The 24,345-nt window shown below is 41.0% G+C and overlaps 1 protein-coding gene across 3 annotated transcripts in view; it reads right to left on the bottom strand.

Moving 5' to 3' along the window:
- Positions 1-24,345, bottom strand: part of NRG1 (neuregulin 1) — a 288,370-nt gene that overhangs the window by 120,962 nt on the left and 143,063 nt on the right. For 2 of the 3 annotated variants that reach the window (XM_063181175.1, XM_063181174.1), the window contains exons 3-5: positions 15,106-15,230; positions 7,369-7,419; positions 4,441-4,491 (exon numbers count right to left, since the gene is read on the bottom strand). In XM_063181175.1, coding sequence (XP_063037245.1) covers positions 4,441-4,491; positions 7,369-7,419; positions 15,106-15,230 — 227 coding nt within the window. The remainder of the gene's footprint in view (positions 1-4,440; positions 4,492-7,368; positions 7,420-15,105; positions 15,231-24,345) is intronic. The other variant, XM_063181176.1, reaches the window with a different exon arrangement.

The following is a 24,345-nucleotide window of genomic DNA, read 5'->3' as shown; positions in this document are numbered from 1 at the left end:
GCTGTGTCTCTGGGAGATTTTACCTGTTTCAATGAGTTTGCCTTATCTGTAAAACATGACTATGGGAAGCAGGGTTTTTCATGCCACACAAAATCATAAAAGTACTGAAGTTACCACTGCAATGTCCATTGTCACTGGTGCCCCCTATGAAGAATGAAACTGGAACATACTGCACACTGTGGTAGGTTATAACAAAGGACTGACACTTCATCACCGCTGCTCTTTCATTAGGATTTCACCTACTAGGAGGTCTAAACTCATTTTACATTAAATAAGAGCTAGTTATTTAGTTCCCTTTCCTTAGTCACTCACTGTGTCCTTAGAACAAAGCAAAGTATTCTCTCCAGAGGCCATTAGTAAGAGAAATAAACCCATAGAAAAATGCAAGAGGTGGTATTGTGTTTTCCTTTGACCCACTCTCCCACCATGGCTTTCCTGGAGAAGTAGCCTTTTAAGCTATGGCACAGATGAATTCAATTCTGATAGCTGAAGATGTCAGACTAATTTTTTACAAGAGCAGGAGCTGGGAGTCCTGCTGATAGCATAACTGCAACCTAAGTAATTGCCTTCCACATCTGAATTCCTTCAGCTGTATAAATTGGTTACAGTATTCTCCTCTTCTCATCCTGCCTCAACTGACTGTACACAGTTACTTACTATCTCATAAGAAAAATTCTGTTTTTTCACCCCAAAATAGCTGCATTTCAGAAGTTTCTGAGGTACTATCACTGCATTTAAATTTCATGACAAAGCAGCAGAAGTTTTTAGAGAAGAAGCTGAACATATGTTCAATGGTTAGACATTATCCCCTAGTTTTTTCTGATCCTTACAATGCGTGGCAGCAGTCTCAATCATATTATTGTCTTTGTCTCTTCATTGTAGAGGGAATACTATAAATTAAAATCTGTCAAACTCAGAATAAAACAAACAAAATACAGTAAATGGAATTAATGCAGAAAAAACCAGATATACTATATTTCACTATACTGCAAGATACCTAGTCATCAAGTCATGCTGTATCTTCAAGGAACTGCAATTCACATGGACCTCAGTAAGCAGCAAAGACTTTGCATCTCTGTTTCCTTGATTCCGTAAGTTTTTGCCACACATGAAAGGCAAGTGCACTCCGGTTTTTTTTTAATGGTGCATGAGCACCATTAAAAAATAAAATAAAGAAATCTAAACAAACTTCCAAAAATCAGACAGCAGGACAACTTAAATGGTCTGAGGACTTGATACAAATCAAGATTACCATTTAAAAATTTGCTTGAAATACCAAAAAAATTAGGTCTTTTCAGGTTTGGGTATTCCAAAGGCAGAAGAAAAAACCACCTAAAAACTGTATCGTTTAGGGTCCAAGCACTCTGTCTTCCAGAAGCTTTGGATAAAGTTTGTATGAGTTTTAGAAAATTCATGGTTTTTAAAAGTGGACTTCTGTCAGGTAAAGGGATAAGAATTGGGTTCACTTTAGCAGATGAAGGAAAGCAGAATTTAGCAAAAACTTGACTTGCTTTTTAAGATTTTAGTATACACAGATGATGTATTGGCCAGGCTCTTTGCTTTGTATATGCAAAGATGCTCCTGTTAAAAATATTTTGTAAACCAATGACCCTAGCAACACACCACAGAAGGTTTTATTGCTCAGCATTGACCATTTTTATCAGTATTGTACTAAAAAAAAGGTGACAGGCAAAAAGTCTTTTCAAACTTCCTTTCTATATGCTGTATCTGGTCATAATTAATATACATACTGGAATCTCTTACTGCATGACAAGAAGATGAAGTGTTAGGAAAGTGTTGTGGTGCGACAGGCCTGGAGCTTGTAAGTTAATAACTCCAGAGAGGAAGGATGAGCAATCCAAACTGGCACACTTCTTACCCACCTAATGTTTCTTTTTAAAATTTCTGTGCGGGTTTTAGAGGCCAACAAGAAAGTCTGTAAGAAAACAAGTTTAAATTTATCTATGGGACAGATGATCAGCAATGAGTCTTTCTCTCCAGGAAAAAGCTAAACAAACCCATTCTGTATTCCTCTGAAAAAGAAGGCACAGGCAAGGTAGGATCAGCTTCCTACCTGTTCTTTATTCAAATTCTTGCCTCCAGCTGGGCATCACATCAACCTGCTAGATGGAGGACAGGAGGAAGCACTCTGCAGAGAGTATGTTCCAAGTGATGGAGGGATGATGCTAGCTCACCATCTTGTTAAAACAGACAAATCTGAACTGAGAATCCCTGGATAAGACAATTACATCTGAAACAGGCAGACCGCATGGCATGTCCAGTCTCTTTGCTCTTTGCTGGGGGAAGCGTCTCCACAGACATTTTGGGAGAAGCCCTTAGTAAGTAGCACAAAAAAGTACGAGGGCAATGCTGCAAGGTGCAGCTAAGCAAATGCTTCTATTTGACACATATTCCCATAGACTCTGTGCAATTTTCTCATTTCCTACTGCTATAAATGCTCAGCTTTTGATCCAGTATGGCTCTCAGAGCATGGGTTTCCAGACTGATGTTGCCCATATACAGTCCTGCTGGCAGCTTTAATACATTGTCTTTCTCAATGTGACAGCAAAATAATGAGTCAAGCCTTTCTCCTTTACTTAAGAATGGAGGTCTACACTCTCAAAGTGGACTTGATTTAGAGGAGTGTAGCAATATGTGAACATAAAAGGGATCTTCATGTTTGGGATGTTAGTTGTGGAGGGTCTTACAGAAGCGGGATTTTTTTCTAAACTTCTTCCTCTCTGAATATCTGTCACTGAAACTCCAAAAGAAGCAAAGCATGCCACATGTCCGTTGTCTTGTGAAAGCCCTAGGGGAGAGAACCTACTGAGTCACTCTGCTGTTTTCAGGTCTTTCCCAGTGTCTGGCCAACAGTGACAGTGCTGGCATGTTGTCTAAACATCTGCTATTGTCTGAGAAGTGGAAGGACACAGTTTATTTTATCTCCTGTGGCTGCTACAAGATTGACAGGGACAAGTGTGAAATGGACATGTCACACGGAAATTCAGAAAAGAAAATCTCTAAAGAACTTTAAAATAAGTACATGGTCAACTCCCTCATCACTCTGTAGTGTGAGTAGACATTCACATCTGTTCGCAATAAACGTTGGATCCCTCCTGCTTTTCCTACCCAGCACAGGCAGCAATATCCAATATTGCCCTCTCTCCTCCATAACTTATTTTAGTGACTTGAATGGTACTAACTGCAGTATACATTAATGCTCCTGAGAACAGAATGGCGAGGATCTACTGTTTTAAGCAGCTCCAGAAATTATTCCTGCCTACTCTGCTGCTAGTCATCAAGGGGAAACAGAGGCCAAAATCCAACTCTTCTCACCTTGCTGGCAGAAAGCTTCTTAAATAACCCGTCAAATTTCTCTAATTCTTTCAACACACATTTAAAAATTATCAGCTGAGATGAAAATCTACAAAAATACAGAGATATGGCTTTGACCTTTCCTTCTGGTGCTGCTACAGTAGCTATTAAATGTGAGTTAAGGGCATTCATGTATAGTTTGCTATAAAACACATTTTTTAGCAGCCCTGAAACTGTCAGAGTAGATCAGACCATTGGTCTATCTCACCTGCCATCCTATTAGCAGCTGGTAACACTTACCAGTTTAGGGCAAGATTAATACCCCACCTCCCACAACCCCACTGTGTGAAGTGGCCTTCCAGACTGCTCAAAACCAGCCTGATAGATGGTAGATTTGGTTCTAGTAAAGAACTGGAAGGCTCTTCCTAAAGGTTCTCAATTGTACAGGATTATGGCTGATCCATAAACCATAATGTCCGGGAAGCATCACTTCAGAGGAAGAAAAGAGTCACTTTCCCCACTGGTACCTCTGTAGTTTCCAGTGTCCTCCTGAGAAAAGCAGAGAGATAATCTCTCCTTCCTAGGAAAGAACCATTTCTGGCTCTCTGTCCCAACTGAGGGAAGACGCACTAAATGATGTTGTCACCTTTCTCATTTTCTTCCCAAGGGTAGTGGGGCATAGGATAAAGAGTGAAAGAACTCTAATAAGCACAGCTGGCATACAGATGGAGGGAAATGCACCCAGGTGGGCATGGCTGGACCTGCGAGTGCTCCAGCTACCCCAGGACCAGGGGATGTGGAGGCAGAGGAGACAGTATTTGAAGCAATACATTGTGTGGGGAGGGCAGGGACGGGAATTCCAAGTAGGAAACACTGGTGTAGTTTCCTCCTCCTTTGCCCTGCCCAAACCCACATTTGACCTTTCTGAAGGAAGGTGTTTGAGCCTCAATATACAAAAAGCATGTCTCTGAGAGTTCTAATAATACATAACAAATAACGATTGCACCGATGGTTCAGAAATCCCACTCAGTCATTCCTGATCTCTTAATGCACTTTTTTTTCCCGAGCTAGGAATAATTTAAAGGGTTTTGCCAGCAATAATTTAAACAACTTGCATATACTTACAGGAGGAAGTGTTTGTTCCTTCTGTTGAAGCTTGTATCCTAAGCATGGGTTCTGCAACACACAGAAGTAACAATAAAGTTGTAAGAATACAGCCACAGCTACAGCACTATACTGGAGGAGCCTGAACATTTTTCCCCAGTAGAGATTTCTTTAATTTTTAGTTTTTTTCCTCAGTAGTCAGAAACCCAGCAGAGCAGAGAGAAAAAATGAGATAGCTTGAGAAAGCAAAGAACTTCAAAGTTGGTTCAGCATGTCCTAGGCGCACTGTAAATAATCAATTATAGCAAAAATGCTCCATAGTCCTGGGACGAAAGGCCGTGAGAAAACTGGCAAAGACAGAGTAAAATTTTCAGCTGTTTCTGACAGACAGCATCAGAGGAAAGTGGAAAGCAGTAGGTCTTGAAGCTCCATATGCTGACCCAGGAAGCACTACTTTCTTATCTTCTTCTCACATAACTCCTATTAAACAGTAAGGAATTTCAGTCAATCACAACTATAGTTTAGGACTTCTGTGGCTTGAAAGATAGGAGGGCCTATGAGTGTCATCACCTCAGCAGAGAGCTGTAGATAAAAGGGAAAACAGAACACATTCCAGACCAAAATGGGACATGGCACCAGCCCCAAAGTGGTTACAGGAACAGAAAAAGAATGGTAAATAATCTTGTAGGATAGTGGAAGGAAATGGACCTCAACACAAATCACACAAAGGAAGCAATCAGAAAAGTTTAGAGAAGAAGCAGGTAGCCTGAATCTAGGTCTGAACTATAGGAAACCTGAACCACACAGCAATTAAGAGCCATGTGTTTGGGTGGCTTCATGGGCTTTCACTATCTAACAAATCATATATGGTGTCATGCATGAAAAAAGAATTCCAGAGAAGGCTTGAGAAGTATTATCAGCTGAAAGGAATAATTTGAAGAGAGAATACTTTGCCTAAGGTGGCAATGTAATGTGCTGGTGTGGAGTAGAGGTGGCTAACAACCAGTCTGTGAATTCTAAGGAGCAGGTCAGGCATACTGCATGCTCTGTAGTGAAACATTTAACATTTCATGTCACACGGAAAAGATGAATCTGTTGCCTAACAAAGCCTGGTTTCAGGCAGAAAAAAACCCACTCTAAAACCTAGGACTGCTCTGTAATTCCTCCTATCATCAAAACGTAACTGTAGCAATACTTCAAGAGATCTACATCCTGGTGATTCGAACACCAGCACTTCAAAATAGTCTATCTTAAAGTAAAGAAACAACACACTAATTAATTATTTTCATTTGAAAGTCCTGGAAAAAAATCAGTGCCCAAAACCCCAGGCACTACTGGTCATCAGGAAACTCATGAAGTGTTAGAGAAAGACATGGTCTGGACCCAGAGTGGGGATAGAACAGCAGGAAAAACAGCATCTGTCTGGGTTTGGTCTCTGCTCCAGCCACATATCAAAGACCTCCTCAGAGCTCCATGTGGAGACCTCCACAAGCAGCCACTAAACATACTGCTTTTTGCTGTTCTGGGGACAATACCTTGATGTGCTGCTTGGCATGAAATCTGCCAGTGCAGAGATTCATCAGGAATTCAGCCAGCTTTTTGAACATCCCAGCTTCCTCCTCTCCAGCAGCACAATAGCAGTAAAGAGAAGGACAGTACTGTAACAGTAGGCACTTGAAGGGACATAAGCAGGGAAAGACACCGCTCAAGAACAAGAACTTAAATCCATGGGAAAGGAGGCAGCAAAGTAGAGGGACTACATTCTTGCTGCACAAGGGAGAATGCAAGGCAAGCCCAGCGGAGTCAGTGACCAGCGTGTCACCTTCTTTGAACAAAAAATGGTTCCAATGGTTACAGGACACTTGCTATTAGCTATGTGGTCTCATATATTTCCAGTGAAGCACCAGTGACAGGCCCCACTGAGAACATGAAAGAATATGGGCACAGCCAACATCTCTTCTGTCAGGCAGCAATGCCAAGATTTCAGAAGTAGGTCGCCACACACACAGATGCATCAAAGAAAAGGCTGCAGGCATGCTAAATGCAAAATCTGGCAATCACACTGTTTTCCTTGATCTAGCCTACAAACACTGTCATTTCACACTAAAACCTGTCCCTGCCAGACATAGCTTTCCCAAAAAAGCTAGCAGGACCCCAGCCTCTTTGCCAAGGAGGATACGTGCATCTTGTAAATCCTTGGGTTGCCCGGCTTACACACGGTTATCTACAATTGTCTCAGCCAAAGCCATCAGTAGTGACAAGTACTTGTATTGTGGCCATATATAAAGTAACTTTTTACAATTAAGGAATGAAAGCAGCTTCTCACGGGGGTTAATTCCAGCAGTATTGCTACTCTGGAAGCATGCAATCTGTAACTGCAGGAAGGATGCTGAAAGCAAATTCCATCAGCCTGAAAGGAAACCACCTGGAGAAGGCTCCTAGTATGCCAAGGCAGCTTCAAAAGTGGTTAAATTACTGACAGTGAGTTACCTGTCTACACTCATAGACCCTACAGAGCTGCCAGGAATTGTATTTAGAGCCCTGAGGAACACAGAAGTCTAGGCAACAGACTTTCCTGAGGGCACATCAATATGCCTGTACACTCAGCAAACTCACAAGCAGCTGCTAGGATTTATAGGAGAAGGAGGTAAAGAGCTTTTTTAAAACATAGCTCCTAACAACACAAACACTTCTTCAATTGGGCTGCTGAGGCCTGACAACTGTAGATTTGCTTCCTCAATATAGCCCCCAAATAGTAAAATATATGCTTAATGCTTCTTCATTCATTTCTTGGTCCCTGAAGTAGCTCAAGGTGCAAGGTGATATGCAGAAACAGAGCTGCTGGATGTAGAAGAATTGTTCTCTGTTAAGGAGCTGTTTCAGAGCTGTAGAAACAATTTCAAGAAGAAATGAAAAGAAAGAGACAGAAAGACTGTTAATTCAACTTACGTGAAGAAGTTTTTGTCACTTCTGTTGATACTGGTATCTTGCTGGTACTCTCTGGAAAACACAAGAGGCAACAAGAAGTTATAATATGGTGTCAGATGATCCTCAAGCAGCATTCAGCTCCAGAATGCACAAGGTAAAGAAGAAAAAGGTGTTCAAAGAAGGAAGTTTAAATTTTGCTCCAGTGGGCAGAGGCTTCAATCAGATATCAGCTTGCAGAAGTTTCTTTTCAGGGAAAAAACCAAAAAATGATGGTGCCTACTAGCAAAACTGAAGAAAAAAGCCTACTCCTGAAAGCAGCCAGTTGTTCAATCTCTCATTTTCCTCTGGAAGTAACTGATCAGTGGCAACAGGAGAAATCATGCAGATGGCTGTGTTTCTGGAAGACGTCAGTGTGAGTATTCACTCCTTATGCTTCTAGGCAGTTAAATTTTGCAAAGAGGTGTCTCTGTTCATATCACTTGAATTGCTGGTAAGTACACCCAATAGTGTCACTTGCTGCTTCAGGGAAATCTTCTGAGCCACACATGCAAACCCTGTCCCTCATCGACTGCTGGGGGCTCAGTGATAGAAATCAAACAGTTGTTTTGCTGAAGAAATGGGAAAAGTTGTGCTTCCATACTGGTCCTCTGTAGATGTCCATACACTGCTGGTACTTACATACTGGCACGGACTGCTTGCACTCACTGGTTGAACCAGCTGATGGCTAAGGGGGATGATGTTGCCATATTCAGATCCTTGCTAATGCAAAACGCGCAGATGGGAGAACGCAAAATGTAGAAAGCCTTTGTTTAGGTTTCACAGACTTGCACAGAGACCTTGTTCCAATGACAGCATTGATTTGCAAGTGCTCTGCTGTCCCCACAAGCCACAACTGCAATTTTTTAGGTGTGAACGAATCACTCTTCAGCTGTATTCATCAACAGTCTTGGACTTTCTCAAGTTCTCAAAACACATTTCAGACATTAAGTGGTGCAGTTCAATGCAGCTGCACAAGTTTCAGCTCTACAGCTGGAGAAAGGCCCTGAATGCCAAGAGAAAAGTCTTGCCCTGAAACCTCAAGGCACTCCAAGAATCCCCAAGCAGGTCAAACACACAGAATTTTAAAAATACCTCATAAGAGATTTAGGAAAGAGAAACTCCAGAATGTTTTTATTCTGTTTTGTGAATCTGGATTCCAATGGTTCTCTGCTCATTGTCTCCAGAGCTCACAGAAACTTGACCAGAACAAAACTAGTCCCAATGCCTTCCCTTCAACTTCCCTCTTGTTAAACTTTAATATTGGCTCTACATTTTAACTTCTTACTTGCTTGCTCTTATTTTGTATTTTTTTTTCCATTTTGGTACAGCTTTCTTTGGCAAATGTACTATTTGCCTAGTTAGTACATCCGGGTTTCATCTCACTAATGGGAGAGAACATGTTATGCAGCATTTCCTTGGCAGCCAGCAATGCATGGCATGCAGTGTGTATCATAATTAAAATTTTTAAGATCAAAACCTTTGCATTAGGTCTTGGAACACAGTGGCCTGAAGCCAGGCAGCTTTCAGGACCATTTTTTGGGTATAGCGGCAATTTCTCCATTGTGCAGCTGGGTTGTCTGAGCAATTAACCTTTCTTAGTCACGTCAGGAGATGGAACAGGTCTGACAGATGCATAGCTCAGCATCTGGCACTACTGGAGCAAACTTTTCTTTCACCATTACAGCAACCATGTTCCATTTAGTGCCTGTGTGGAGCTTGATGAAGCATTTCTTACTGGCACCTCCCCAGCCCAGCTGTGTTAGTACAAACGCCGACGGGAAGCTGCCAGTGGAAAAAAAACCACAGCCAGAGCCTCCTACACCTGAAACGTGCTGAGAAACACATTTGGAAAACATGTGGCAAAGTCACACTTTACCAAGCCCCACTAATAACATTCGTGTTAGCAACAATAACAGTGGATGCTAAAATTTGGAAGACACAGCAATTGTGCGTATTGCTTACTGCACACAGTAGACCACAACCATAAGAAAGACGTTTTACAGTGCCTGGGAAGGCTAGCACAGATCCACATGGCAAGCTGTCTGAACACAAGAAACATACAAAAAAGAGCCTTCTCATAGCAGACTATCAGTACTTGCCTGAGGTGAAAGAGCTGGGACCATTTTTCAATCATAATACTTTTACTGCTGCAGTCTGCTAGGGTATAGAGATGGCAGCCTGCAGCCCTGTCTTCATCATCACATTTAAGTTCCGAGGAGGAGCAGCTACCTCATTATAAACAGTTCTGTCTCCTGGCACTTAGGAATACTAAATCTTGGTGAAGTGCTGTTTCCTGAAACTGTATGCTTGTACAGGGGCTAACTTATATAAAAATACTGAAGGATCCATGAGAGATCCTTGTCTGGGGATGTTGTAAATAGCAGGCCTCTGCAGCTTCTCAGTCCTGTTTCCTTAGTACTCAGGCCATCATCTTCTGCTGTTTAGCCTGACATAACAAGGAAGAACTCCTTCATAACATACAAGACTCCCAGTAATCCCATGGCCTTGATATGTTGATCCATCCTTCCAGATAGGGAACTTTAATTGGGCTGAGAGGACTTGTTGCATGGACAACAAGCTCTGCTGTATGGCTGTCAGGCAGGAGGTCCTTCTCATCCTCAGTCAAAACCTTTTCTCCAGGATATTTAATATTTATATATTTAACCAAATATTTAAGAGCCTTACAGCTGCTGTTGTGAACAGCTCTATGCATGCCCTCACAGCTTTTTTGCCCCCAGTTAGTTTGTCAGAGGCCTAATGCAAAAAAGGCTGCTTGAGCAAGCTGAAGGAATTTTGGTTGAGCTCAGCACTTGCAGGTCACTCTGAGAACCCTAACAGGAACAACAATTTGGGCTCTGAAAAGAATTAAGACACCATAGGTCATTGGAGCTGCAAACAAGCTTTCTGTTATCCTGAGGTGTACTTTCTGGCAGTGATGTAAGTTTTAAGTCTTTTGAATTGTTTGTGTTGTTAGGGTGATACCATCTGAATTATAAAAACAATGACACAAACAAACATACACCTTGAGGAAAGGGGAGCACTTTCTCCATCTCTGTCACTTGGTCTATAGATGCCAGAACAGAGAGTTGTGTAGAAGGCTCGAAAGGCTGTAGTCAGGGGCCTCAGAGGCATGCAGGCATATGTGGTAAAAGACACAGGGTGATCCAGTGGCTAAACTAACTTTTAGGTTCTTAAAACTACCATACTTGTCCCCGTTTTTCCTCCAAGAAACTACTGACCAGAGTCAGATTAAAAGAACATTGCCCTCAGTCCAAGTATGTCAAACTGCAAGGAAAGGTTCAAGACTACTCTTAGGGGAGCTGCAATACCAAATTGAGTGATGGCCACATTTCTTTCTAAGACCAAATAAGTGGTCTAAGCATGCTGATTTGCTCCAGGTGAGAATCTGACTCATTATGCCAGCCAGTCAAAAACAAACTATGTCCCAGATTGCCTGCAATTATGCTAGAGAGTACCCTGATCTATTTTAATCAAGTCTTGAACAGAAGAAGGGACTTTTTCTGCACTTGAAGTATTTCACCGTTTGTCACATGCTCCATGGGTACTAGATATAAGATATCTTACTTATTTCTCAGTCATCTTCTTGAAGCTAAGCTACTGTCTGTCTTCAGAAGAGGAAGAGCAAATTAAAATTGAATGAATGATGAGTGTCAGATTCTTGTTGATTATTGTATGACTTGGAGCTGTTACTACTACTGCAAGTCCTATGGATGCAAAATCAAAAGCCTGCATAGGCCACTGTGTAGCTAATGAATTTACCAAGGTTCACCTCTGCCTGCAATTGAGATACACTAACAGATCACCTGAGTTAACAGCACCATCAATTCAGGCAGAATTGCCCCAGCCATTCACAATGATGAGTCAAACTACATCAACTCACTTCCCAACAGACAGCAAGGAATAGCATTCACCCAAAACCCAGCACACAGCCCAGCAGAACCAGCACTGCAGATTTCTGGCTTTTGAAGTATCTCTGCATGAATCCACCCTTTTGTACCCTGAAACATGCTGGGCACAGAAAACATCCTCAGAGAGGCATAAGAATCAGGCCAACAGGTCGTAATGGAAAAGACTGACACCACGTGCAGATAGAGCATGCTTGACTCTTTATCAAAAAGATATCACTTAGCTAGTTGCCTAAATACAGGGTTTTGTGAGTAAGTTGAAAGCTTTGGGTGTGCTGTGAAGTATTCTGTCAGTGTTATTCATCAAGTATAATAAGGTCCTATGCTGATGAGAAAATCCCTGAAAAATTCACCGCAGAATTTCGCCTGGGTAAAGTAAGAAATGAGGATGCACAAAAAAAAGCAGTTACACATTAGCAAACTTGTCTACTATTTATACACCACCAGGAGAACTTCATGCCTCTCTTCTGACCTCAATTACAATCTTAGGTGAGCATATATGAGTATGAGTGAATGAAAATAAGAAGGCAGCTTATATCCTGTGGGCAAGTTACACTCATTATAAATTTAAAAGAGAATAGCTCCTATCACTTGCTATTAAGACTGGTAAAAATTGTGTTTGTCTAGCTATTTTTATATTTGTTACATTTTTAATCCACACATGTGGCTCTATCTACAAAGATTTATATATCTTTCACTAAAACTGGAGAAATTTAAAAGTCTGTGTAGATTAAAACTGTTTGTGTGGGATGTATGTTCATGTTTATGTATAGCAAAATCTTGCACAAAAGCAAATTTGGCATTTTTAAATAACAACAATGTTTATAATAGTAAGAAGGAAAGGAGTTACTATTGCACTGAATATTACTGCTTTAGACAGAAAAGTTTACCTGGGGAATGAGATCAGGAAAAAAAAAAGTCTTTTCTCACTGAAAACAACAAAAAATACTTTACAACTGTTTTATCGAGAAATAATTAATTTTTCTATGCTTGGAGCAGAGAATTGAAAACAGCAACCTTGGTGGTAGAAAATGTATGGCTTTTTGTATTCTTGGGGAGAAAACACCAACACATTTGCCTTGTTCTTTCTATGTTTTTTCCTCATGTCCAGTGGTAGGTGATATTAGAGACAAGGCCTTTGGTCTGGCTCTGGTGTTCTCTTTTATGGCATATGCCAGTAAAGAAAATTTCAGCTAAAATACTCCTAGTTTGACAAAATTCTAGGGAATTTAAATGCAGATTTTTATTTTTTAGATACTGAAAAACACTAACCTTACAGTGGAAATAAAAATAACCCCATTCCTAGAAAGCCCATTACCTTGCCTACCCTCACTCTTAAAGCAACCAGCACAAAGGGAAAGGAAGATCTAGTTTGCAGACAGCAAGGCATACATAATAAATATGACCAGGTGAGGTCACTAAATTAAAGGTCATAACTTAAGTTATGGTTCACACAGCAGACCAGACCAGTATCACCAGACCAGCATCATAAGAAAGTCAGGCCCTCTAGCGCATTTTTCTTTACCTCACTGTTACCCTACCTGCTGGAGTTAGAAGAAAGCAATCTCTCTGCTCACTTTGAGAGACTCAGCCTTCACAGATACCTACAGTTTAGTTTTCTACAGGGACTCCTGGACTACACTGGACCCCAAGAGCTCCCCCAAAAGCCCGTTAACAGGTAATAACAAGAGTTAAATATACTGGATTTTTGTTTGCCATTTTGTTTGCCATTTTCTTTTTTTTCTTTTAGTTTTAAATTCTTTCTTTCTTATGAATATTGCAGGACCTCCCAGCTATACAGGACCCAAGTAATGACTGCCCTTCAGGGCTCATTACCGAGTTTGGATCCCAAATCTGTCATTAAGCTAGCAAGGGGAAGAGGTCAGGGAATGCAGGGGAAGGAGGGGTGAGAAGGTCACCCATGCAGGGGGTCCATCCCTGTTTGCAAGGCAGATGTTGCCCTTTGAGGCCATAAGGATCTATTGCTCTTAAGTCACCAGATGTTGCCCATGCTGTTTCTCAAATCCAGGTGGAAAATTCCACCATTAGCAGGAAAATTATGAACAATTTTATTGGTAATTTATGAGGAACAGTAAGCAGAGGGGGCTCAGATGTATGCATAGCAACCAAATATGCATGATTGATTTATTTCACCAATGAATGCTGCCATGCCTGAGTCTAGATGATCAAATAACACTGAGATGTTCCAGTCCAGATATCATTGAGTTTCCAGTTCAGATCTTTACAGACAAGAGCCAGCTGGCAGGTTTGGATTGGATTCCAGTTGGCCCTGCGTTGGCATGCATGGCTGTATTTTAAACAACTTACACTTCATAACACAATTAGATAGATTTTAACATATATGTTATGGATGCACATAGCAGGGCTTGCCACAAATACTTTCTACTGGGACCAAGCTCCCACCCTCTAGCAGCAGGAGTGTTTTGCAGTCATTCAGCATAGCCCAAAAGGAAGTTCAAAAATCCATGTCACATAGCAAAGGAATGAGGTTCCTGCATGCACTCCCATGACACTGCTCCTTGTCTGAGAAAGCAATAGAAAATGGTCAAGCTTTTTTTTTTTTTTTTTTTTTTTTTTTTTTGCATTTATCTGTAACACTGCCTAGGCACAGTGCCTACAGTTGAGTTACGGAAACTGTATAGGAGCTTTCCATATAAGCAGCTAATGAGCAACCAAAATTTGTATTCATGGAAACAGAAACACCTACCTATTTTCCCTCTTAACAACATTCCAGTAAATAACACTTGATCTTTTATATCAGTCTCCTGACATCTGCTTATGATTATAATACCATACAGCTAGAATGAAATTCTAGCACTTGAGATTCTTTAGTTGATGAAATAGAATAGCAAATACACAAAGTGAATACAGTCAAGCAATTGCTGTGTGATTACAAAACAACAGACAGACAAAGACAAATCCCACTGGAAAAGGTTTACATTTGGTTTTCTGTTTATGTAAATGCCTATCTCCCACTTAAGAGCACAGAAATGTGGAACAGAAAAGCATGCTTGGTAAATTCACATTGCTATAACATCTTTAACTCATCTATGATATGTAGAGAATTTCAGCTTTGTTTGCTAATATGGATACATTTTTTTCTTTTCGTACTTCACAACTGGCTGGACACTGGCGTTTGAATTATGGGACCTGAATTAGCCAAAGCCACACTGGAAAAACATGATTTCAGTTTAAATCACAACCAACCTCAAATTACAATACCTGAATGAAAGCATCTGAATCACACTCAAGCCTTTGAATAATTTTCCTTCAGATACATTCATGCCTTTGTGTTTATTGTTTTAGAAATCAAAACAAAAACATATCAACATATGTGAAAGTAAAAATGGTGGCAATCAGAGCAATACAAATATTACTTAAAGTGAGAAGTGCTGGTTTAGCAGTTCAGACAGTGATATGTTTTAGGTTAAATGCAACTTCCCTAACTGTGCATAACAGGAATTAGAATAATATTCCTTTCATCATTTTGTAATCTTGACTAGACTGTGTCTTAGACCTGGTGTTTCACAGAAAATGCTCATCTGTCCTGAAATGTGTAGGAGACAGCCCATTTGCCTATAAGGCAAATTGAACATCTCAACCACATAACAGACAAGTCAGGCTCAACTAGTTTTCTTAGTATATCTAAAAGATTTCAGTGCTTCCACGTCATGTGCCAAGCTTTGTCCTGCTTCCAAGCCCTTTGTCCAGTTGGCAGCTTAAACACATGGTCTTTCTGAATGTGACAATAAAATAATGAGTCAAGCCTTACCATTGGTGTCTGTGATGATAACACTGGCTTTAGTACTGTCATTTCCTAGCTTGCTGCTCACTCTGCACACGTATTCCCCAGCGTCGGCCAACGTGGCTCTGTAAATGTGAAGCTCAGAGTATTTCCTGTGAAATCAGAAAAAAACCATATAAACATCCTATACTGGAATAACAGTCACTGCATCAACCGAAGCACTTTTCTCCCCACCCCTTTCAACAGAGGGTCTTGTCTTCCATTCTTACTGACAGATAAACACTATCCAGGCTTGAAAGAAGGGAGGATAATAAAAAAAATCTCCTTCAGGATGCTGGAAAACAGGCATATTCATGAATCCAAATGAAGATACTTGCTTATGCTTTTCTGTAAGAGAGAAGTCTTTGCTTTTAAAGAAAATCTGGAAAATAACCATCCAACAACCATCCTCTCTCAGACAAACTCTTGGCTGTCCAGAAGCCACCAAGATGGGTGTAAGACTAAAATAGATTACCCTTCCCTATAGGTTCATATTACCAGTAGTAGAGTTCTGGACGAGTACTGAAGTTCCTAACATCTGACTAAATAATCATGAGATTAGAACACACTTTTTAACAGCCACTGAAGCCCCAAATCATTCTCCAGTGCTAACAAAAAGAAAAAAAAAAAAGGGCAAGAGCACAATTTTCATGAAGCTACATTTTGTTCCTGGCTTAGAGATGTAATTTAATCAGTCTCCAAGGTTTTAAGATTAGATTTTCAAATGCAGAACTCCTGCCTACCCATTAATTTTGTAGGAACATGTTCTGGTGTCATTCATGGGGTCCCCACCTCACAGGATGGCAATAATCCCATTATCTAGACTGCACAGAATGACTAGCTTGGCGAAAATGGACACATTACTGCTGTTCCCAGTTACTATTTAAAAGAAGTGCTCTGGGGAAGTTTCTGCCTATCAAAAACCTGATCTACAGAACAGTCACTCAGAGTGCATGAACGCTGCCTTCCCTAAGCAGGCCCACCCTTACTTGAAGGGCTGATCCCCAGGAGGCAGTGTTTGCTCACTCTAAAAGCTCACAGTAACCACCATGACTGCTGAGACAAACAATGTTTGGGGAGATGCTTTGCTTCAACACTGCCATGTCTCCTAACTCTCCATGCAGAAATCACAACTGGTTATCCCTTCTGCAAATCACTGAGCAGGGCTTGGTTCAGACCAGAAACAGGTCTGTCACAGCAGTGTGGGCTTCTGAAGCAACCAAAATGTCCAATGTCATTTTTCAATACATCCTTGTGAGCCACCCCTACCTCCATCACAGGACATTATCCCATCTGCTATCTGCTGTCCACACCTCTGCCTACTGGCAGGTCAGTCTTCCCTGCCTCTATGTGAAACTCCTACTCTTTAGGAGTCAGCCCCCATGGGATGAAAGCAGGGCGCTAGGTGGACCCCTCTCTGCCAGAAACCTGCATCACAAGAGTTGCCCCCCATGTCCTGAAAGAAGACTGATTCCTCGAGGCCACTGGGCTTGGAAGAGGGAGGAGGCACCAAGCTAGGATTATCAATTCACTCAAGTTTTCTCAAATGGTAATGAATAGCTGAGTATTTGGGCTCTCTTCTCAGGAAATGTTAGGAGTCCAGTTCCCAGTGCTGAATTAATTAACTGGGCTGCACTTCAGATGGCATACAAGAACAGATTCTAGCTCATGGCCACCATAAATATGTGAGAAAAAAGTGGTAAAGGCACTGACAGAAATGTCCAAAAGTTAAATGCTACTGTATCTTTGTGTGAAAGTAAAAACTGACAATGGTCCTGCATATATATCTCAAAAACTGGCCACATTTCTAAAAGAATGGAGTGGTTGTCACATCTTTGGTATTCCTCACTCTCCCACAAGCCAAGCAATTACTGAAAGGGCACATCAGACATTAAAACTCATTCTAGATCAACAGAGAGGGGGAGTAGAGGTAACACCACAGATGAGGTTGAACAAAGCTTTGTATGTTTTTAATTTTTTAAACAGTTTGGTTGCAGTACATGATACAGCGATTTTTAGGCATTTTTCAAATAACACACAGGCGAAACTGAAAGAAAATCCTCCTGCTTTAATTAGAAACCCTGAGACTGGACAAATTGAAGGTCCTTTCCGATTAATCACTTGGGGCAAAGGTATGCTTCTGTCTCTACAGGTGCAGGAATTAAGTGGGTCCGAGCCAAAAACGTCAAACCATATTGCACCCCAGAACGTGTTGGTGAGTCTAAAACCGAGGAAGCAAGTACGCAGACGTGAGCCGAACAGAGGGATCCCAGGGCACGCCTGACGTTCCTTGTGCATCGGTGGAACCTGCAAACTCTGATTTTGTGTCTATGTTATTTATAAGTGTGTCAATTGTATGTCAAATGTTTGTTTCGTAGAGCTGATTTTTGGCAAAAGTGTGCGTTTTTTGTTTTTGTTAGGTTGTAGATCCCTTCTATTGGATCTTCAAAGTCAAATCTTATCTTAAGATCAAAAGCAAAGTTCTTAAATTGATATATGTGTGAGGATTTTGCCAAAACTTAAGTCATGAACAGAATGGAGCAAAATCAAATTGTATGTTGGTGTTGGTGGGTTTTAATTGTTTTTTGTTGTGCAGCTTTGCCTGTGGAACAACCAAAAACAAATGTTTGGGTGACCTTAGCCAAGGCAGCTGGCTCAGACACTATATGTTTGTCTACTTCAGAACCAGCAAAACCTTTCTCAACCTGTCTGGTTGGTGTGTCAGTAAAAGATTTGCCTTTGGTCAAAAAACAATCCAATGGTGAGCCAGATGAAATTGACAATGGGAACAATCCTGCATTGAATTGGAATGTTTGGGCCAAAAAACTTCCCAGAGCAGTATCTGAACCCCAAGAATTGGAAATCCTCAGTTCTTTAACAATGGAGTTTTGCTTTACCTTACAGCTAGTGGTTGGCGAAAAGTGATCCTCCAAAGTACAATGTTACTCCTCATTATTTTGCATACAGAAACTTAAGGTTTTGGTGTAATTTTTCAAACAGTTCAGATGTGCATTCTGAGGCTGACCAATATCCATGACAATTGCCCAAGGGATATTGGTTCATTTGTGGAAATAGGGCTTGGCAGGGCATTCCATCACACCTTGAAGGTGGCTCATGTCGCATTGGGATGCTCACTGTAATTACACCCACTGCCAAAGTGGTCATGAAAAAGAAACAAAGTGGAACAAGATCTGGTCGTCATTATGATGAGAACTGTAAAACTGATTTCATACCTTGGAATGCTGCAAAAAGGGTTTCAGCAGGTTTTTTTTACCCCAATTGGGCTTCAGCACTGGCATTGAAACAATTAGATCGGGTTGGATGTTGGCTGAGTAAACAAACTAATGCCACACCCACTGCAATTAGTGACGTGTTGACCAATGTTGATAGTGTTAGACATGCTACCCTTCAAAACAGAGCAGCAATTGATTTTCTTTTCCTGGCACAAGGACATGGTTGTGAGGAATTTGAAGGATTGCGTTGTATGAACGTGTCAGATTATTCTGAATCCATCCACAAAAGCATACAAAAACTGAAAGATTTGACAGCCCAAATTAAAGAAGATAGTGGGTCCTGGTTAGATGTTTTGTTCCAAGAATGGAGCTTTGAACCTTGGCTAAGGGAACTTTGCAAGATAGGTCTCTATGTATTGGGTGTTTTGGTAGTGATATTAATAGGAATACCCTGCATACTTCAGTGTGTGCAACGAATGATGAACAAAATGGTCAAAGAAGATTTATCATACAAGAGAGAGAAGCAGGAAGTGGATTCACAGAAAGTGCTCAAATCTCACAGAGATGGTGGATGAAGGTACAGAAATGGAGGAAGGTTTTGAGTTAAGACCCTGGAATCAACAAGAGTTTTTTGAATAATGACTTGTAACTATTGTCAGGTGTGATTTATGCCCTTTCCACTGACTGGACCTTCACAGCATTAAACTGCTGTGCTGTAATATAGCAATGCTTAGTGTCAGCAAGAACAGGCTTTAAGCAGATAATAAGCAAAAATATTATAGTAAGGCTATGAAACACAAGTAATAAATGACACGATTATGAAGGTTTCTTTTTGGGTGAACAGAGAGGGGGAATTGTGGGAATCCATAAAATTCAGAGGGTTTTAGGAAAACTGCAGAAGGCAGGCCTCAGATGCAGCAGAATTGTCAGTGGAGCTAAAAGCAACAGTCATGAGATAAGTCAGCAGAAAAATTATTTAAGCTGTAGAAAAGACATGGGCAAATAGAACAATAAAGCTATGTATTAGTGCTTGTCTAGCTTTCTAAGTTGCAGAAAGTTTGTCTAGCAAGATATTAGGAAGGTTAAGCTTATGAATGGAGCTCTGTGCGTTGTCTCTTATAAATGGGTATTGTATTTGAAATAAGCAAGCATTGTTTTAACCAAAGCTACGTGTGCTTATGGTGATTGGATAGAATTACTGTCAATATGCTTTTGCTTTGTGTGATTGGTCTAGAAGGTTATAAAGTACGTTGTAACATTAAGTTTTCCGGCCTGTTGCCTGGATTGTGAGCTGTTAGCATCATTCCCTTGTCATAACTATGTAAGGAGACTGATGCTGAAAAATAAACAGCTTGAGACATTCTCCCAGCAGCCCCGTCCTGTTCACGTCTGTAAATAAATTGCTGGCATCACTGACTAACAGCTATGCTTATACAAGAGTAAAAGTGGCCTGCTTTTTAATTTTCCTGCCAGCGATTCACCTTCACAACAGCCTGTTGAGGGCCTGACCAGAACATGGTGTGGTGTTCTACACCACCTAACAGCTTGTGTGGACATGTGCTATTTCCATTATTGCAACAAGTTATCTCGCAACCATAATTGCAGACACTTGTCTAGATGGAGAGCAAGTTGTAACCTTAGGAAGCTTCAATTGGCAATGTAAACAGGCTTAGTGATTTTAAGAATTTGCCGTAACCCAGTGAAAAGGAAGGAAGCACAGCTGCAGCTACTTCACTTTAATGTGGGCACCCATTGTATACTTGCTGCAGTCCTCTCCATACGTTGATATTGATGCAAAACACTTCTGGGGCCTGCTTGGCTTTATGAAGAAACTCTTTTCCCTGCACATTTATTTTTATTGTTTTTGTTTTCCTTGATACATATGGGAGAATACAAGGAATTGTGTCTTCCTTTTATGATTTTATCTTCATATTAAAATAAGTGAAGCATCAACATTTCTTAAAAATCCATTTCCAAAAAGCCAAATTTACTCTTGGTTTTAGGAAAAAACCCTGTATGGAGTTTAGTCTCTGAGAGCAGGAGAAATAATATGAATATTTATAGCCTTAAAAATATCATTAAGAGGTATTGGGACAGAATTCAAAACAGTCTGAGCAGAAGATGACTCATAAATGGCTGTAAATGAAGCAGTTTCCTAGCAATGCAGTACTCCAACAGTACTGACTTAAAGCCCCTGATAAGGAATTTTATTTTCAAAGGCTTGTCCTTTTCTCAAACTGTACTATGCTACGTCAAAAAAATGCCACTCCCTGTAAGATTTGCTTCTGCTGAATCTTGAGCTCATTGCCACTGTGACACTGCTGAGGCTGTATTCATACATGAAGGCGAAAGAAACACGGCTGACCTTATCTGGTTGCTTGAATTCATTTTGCTTCCAGTCTCCATCTGTCACTCAGAATTGCCTGTCTGCAGGGAAATATCCAGGCTAAGCTTGGTACCAAAACCTCAAGGTATGGGGCACTTACACACGAAGTTTCCTTGTGCACTGCTGCACCCAAAGCCATCATCTAGAAGTGGCAAACACCTTGTCTCTGCCACAAAAAGAGCCCAAACCTGATAAGGGAGTCTCTCTACATGTAATGAAGAGCGCCTGACTCATACAGCACACTGCCCAAACCAATAATATACAAGTCTCATCTGCATTTGAAATCAGAGAAGGAAAATGAAATGCTATCACAGTGAGAAGACAGCCATGGGAGAATTAGCTAGTAGGTGAAATGCTTTGTCTGAGACCTGCTTTTTTTTGAATGTCTACTGTCACGAAGAAATGGCTTAGAGCCTGGACACACAAATGAACCAATCATGGCCTCATCAATCATCAGCAATCATCAGTAGAAACTCACTGACTGCATGCTCTTACTCTGACAAATCTGAGGTAAAAGTGAGTGCTTTAAATGCATTACATTAAAATTTAAAGTCATTCAATTTCTCTCGACTCTCCAGTGTAATGAGAACAAATATAGCCATTTAGTGTGATTCACCTGCCATACTGTCATAGAAGTATAAAGTCAGAGTAGCTTGGGTTAGAAGGGTCTTTAAAGATCATATAGCCCCAACCCACTTTCCATGGACAGGGACACCTTTCACTGGATCAGGTTACTCAGAAAGCTTCCAAGGATTTGGAATCCACCACCTTTCTGTGCAATGCGTCAGTGCCTTCCCACAGTCACAGTAAAAAATGTCTTCCTAATTTCTAACCTAAAACTACCCTCCTGCAGTTCACAGAGACTCCCCCTTGTCATGTTACTCCACTCCACCATAAAAATTCCTTCTCCAGCCTCCTTGCAGGCCCCTTTAGGCAGTGAAAGGTGCTGTAAAGGTCTTCCCAAAGCCTCTTCTTCTCCAGGGTGAACAGTTCCCAGTCTCTCAGCCTGTCTTCACAGGAGAGGTGCTCCAGCCCTGTGATCAACTGCTCTTCTCTGGGCTCACTCCAACAGATCCATGTCTGTCTTGCATTGGGGGTCCCAGAGCTGGATGCAGTAGTCCAGGTGTGGCCATCACATCTTGGGGCTCTGCATCCTCTGAATCAACCACCCTGAAACTATCCGAGGGAGCTTAGAGAAGTGAAGTCATTTGACATGCAGAGGAGTCTTTGGAGGCTTTAGGCTTTGAGGAAGCCTGCATTGCCACAGGGTCTTCTAAACTCTCAAAACACTAAAAAAAGTCAGCATGTGCTCCACTTTAGCAAATCCCTTGATCCAGTACTATTCACACTGGCTATTGTGCCCAAAACACCAAGCTGCTGTATTATCTTTTCCTTGACTACTTCAGGTGTAAAGCTAAGGTCTTCATTTCCAATTTCTGAGATAGATACTTCATCATACTGCCAGCTATTTTGAAGTTTGTTAAAAAACATAAAGCTATTTATCTTTAGCTCTGGCTACATAGCCAAATAAAAGACCTTTAATTTATTACAACAATAAACATGTTTTATTCTGCCATCACACAAAAGGAAGGGTGATTTCTTGCAAATTGATAGAAATCAGTGGCCAATGAATAATAACACACAGAAATAAACTTTGTGAGCTTTTTGCAAATGTGTTAGAAAGTGTTATTTTCAAATGTTTGGATTGAAGGTGCCAGTAAGGCTGTGGTATTCTGCATGCTAACGGTTCTTCAGAAACATAGCCTACTTTTTATGTAGACATTTGAACTTTAAAACAAACATTAATCCTAGACAGCTTATCAACTACTCTAACCTTCGCAGCTGATGTTCCTCAACCTTGGTAATAGTAAAAAATTCACACTAAAATGCTTGTGTAACAATACAGAAGCATATGAACATGACAAACACTTATCAGTGTGCTATCATGAAAAAAAACCCCAGAACATAAGGGGAAAAAAACTCCTTGATCTCTGATACTGCTCTAATTTGCAATGGGATCTTCTAAACGTGGTTTTGCTTACTGAAATGTGCGTGTCTTTTATGCGTTCATTTACACTGCATTTCCCCCACCTCTTTTTTAGCTTTACAACACCTTTTATCAAAATAAAATCTACTTTCTCTTAAGGTGTTCACTTCTACTCAGTCCCAGATGCACACATTAACAGCAAAAGAAGAAATGGCAAAGCAGTGATGCATCCTCAAACTAAAATGTCAAAGTAGGAAGGCAAAGAATATCCTTCAGATGTCAGCAGACATCCCTTGTAGTTTCCTTTTTTGTACTCGACATCTAGTGACTTTAATGTCTCTAACAAGAAGTGCTTCTCCATTCCACACTGACATTTCTAAAACACAAGAGAGAAACTCCAACAGTGCATGGTATCATTGTGACTGGGGAGGCACAAACATGTGAAATACAGGTCAAAGCCTGCACCCTCTCCACTTACGGTGAGTGAAGATGACTTCGTATTTCTATCTTCCAGAAAAAGGCACAATTTTAATCTTTTTCATTATGTATCTTTTGGGGAAGTTTAAACACTTTTTGGCACATCAAGCTGAAAAAGAGTCTCACACTTCCACATGCATCAATATCAAATCAATGGCTATCAGTTTCCCTTCTGACAGCTCCTCAAAGATTTTTGTGGCAAAAAAACCACAAAGAAGGGATCTGGCAAAAGGCACTTCCTTGATTCAATGCTGAACAGGTGATGGTCAGCCCCACAAGGTAAAATCCTAGCCCCTAGCTCCTAGTTTGGTCAATCAGCATCAGCCAAAATGCAAGTGGAGGAAATACTGATTGCCCCTCACAGGCAGCACCAGGTTGCTGGGAAAGCTGAGGGCTAGGCTCTGATCTGAACATTTTCTTTACAGAATAGACTGAAAATACAACTCTGACGGAGACATATGGCTCTGCAAATGAGTCCAGACAATTTGCCAGGCTATCTGCCACCTGGAACAGCTCCATTTTGCAAATGCTGAAAGGAGACATCACAGGTTCCTTCTCGACATCTGTGCAACTGTGGCATGGGGGCTGTGGTGGTACTGCTCTGTCCCTCTTCATATTTCATCTTGTGCCCCAGGCTGGGGTATAAGAAACTGCCAAGGAGGGTAGGACTTCTGAATTTTAACCGGAATAACTCCAAATAGTCAAATATCTATTTGTTTATGGCTTGTTTCATCTAGTGAAGTGAGCCCTGACACCAAGTATGGAGGCACTGAACACCTTTGAAAGAAAAACCTCTTGCATTCCAAAATTTCTGTGACTTGAATGAAGAGAAGGCATGGCATGGTGCACCAGAGAGCTGCTGGGCCTACTGAGAGCAGAAGTGAGAGTCAAAAGACTGTGTTCAAACAGATTTTCATAGCTGGTGACAATTACAACTTTCTAATGTAAACAACAATGCAAGACAAAACAGCAAAAGCCTTCTCCTGTCTCAATGCAGTAAAAGCATTGTGTAGTTTTCCCCTGCAGAAAAAAGGCACCAGTCTGTCTTCCAGCGCTGGTCATCAGTCACATGTGGGGAGAACTTACCACCAGACAGGCAGATAGGATTAGCCTGTATTACCGCGCCAGTGTGGGCGCTGGCTGGT

Source organism: Melospiza melodia, chromosome Z (assembly GCF_035770615.1).
Source record: "Melospiza melodia melodia isolate bMelMel2 chromosome Z, bMelMel2.pri, whole genome shotgun sequence".
Lineage (NCBI taxonomy): Eukaryota > Metazoa > Chordata > Aves > Passeriformes > Passerellidae > Melospiza > Melospiza melodia.
Note: the sequence above shows the minus strand (reverse complement) of the source record. Positions and strands in the feature narration are given on the sequence as shown.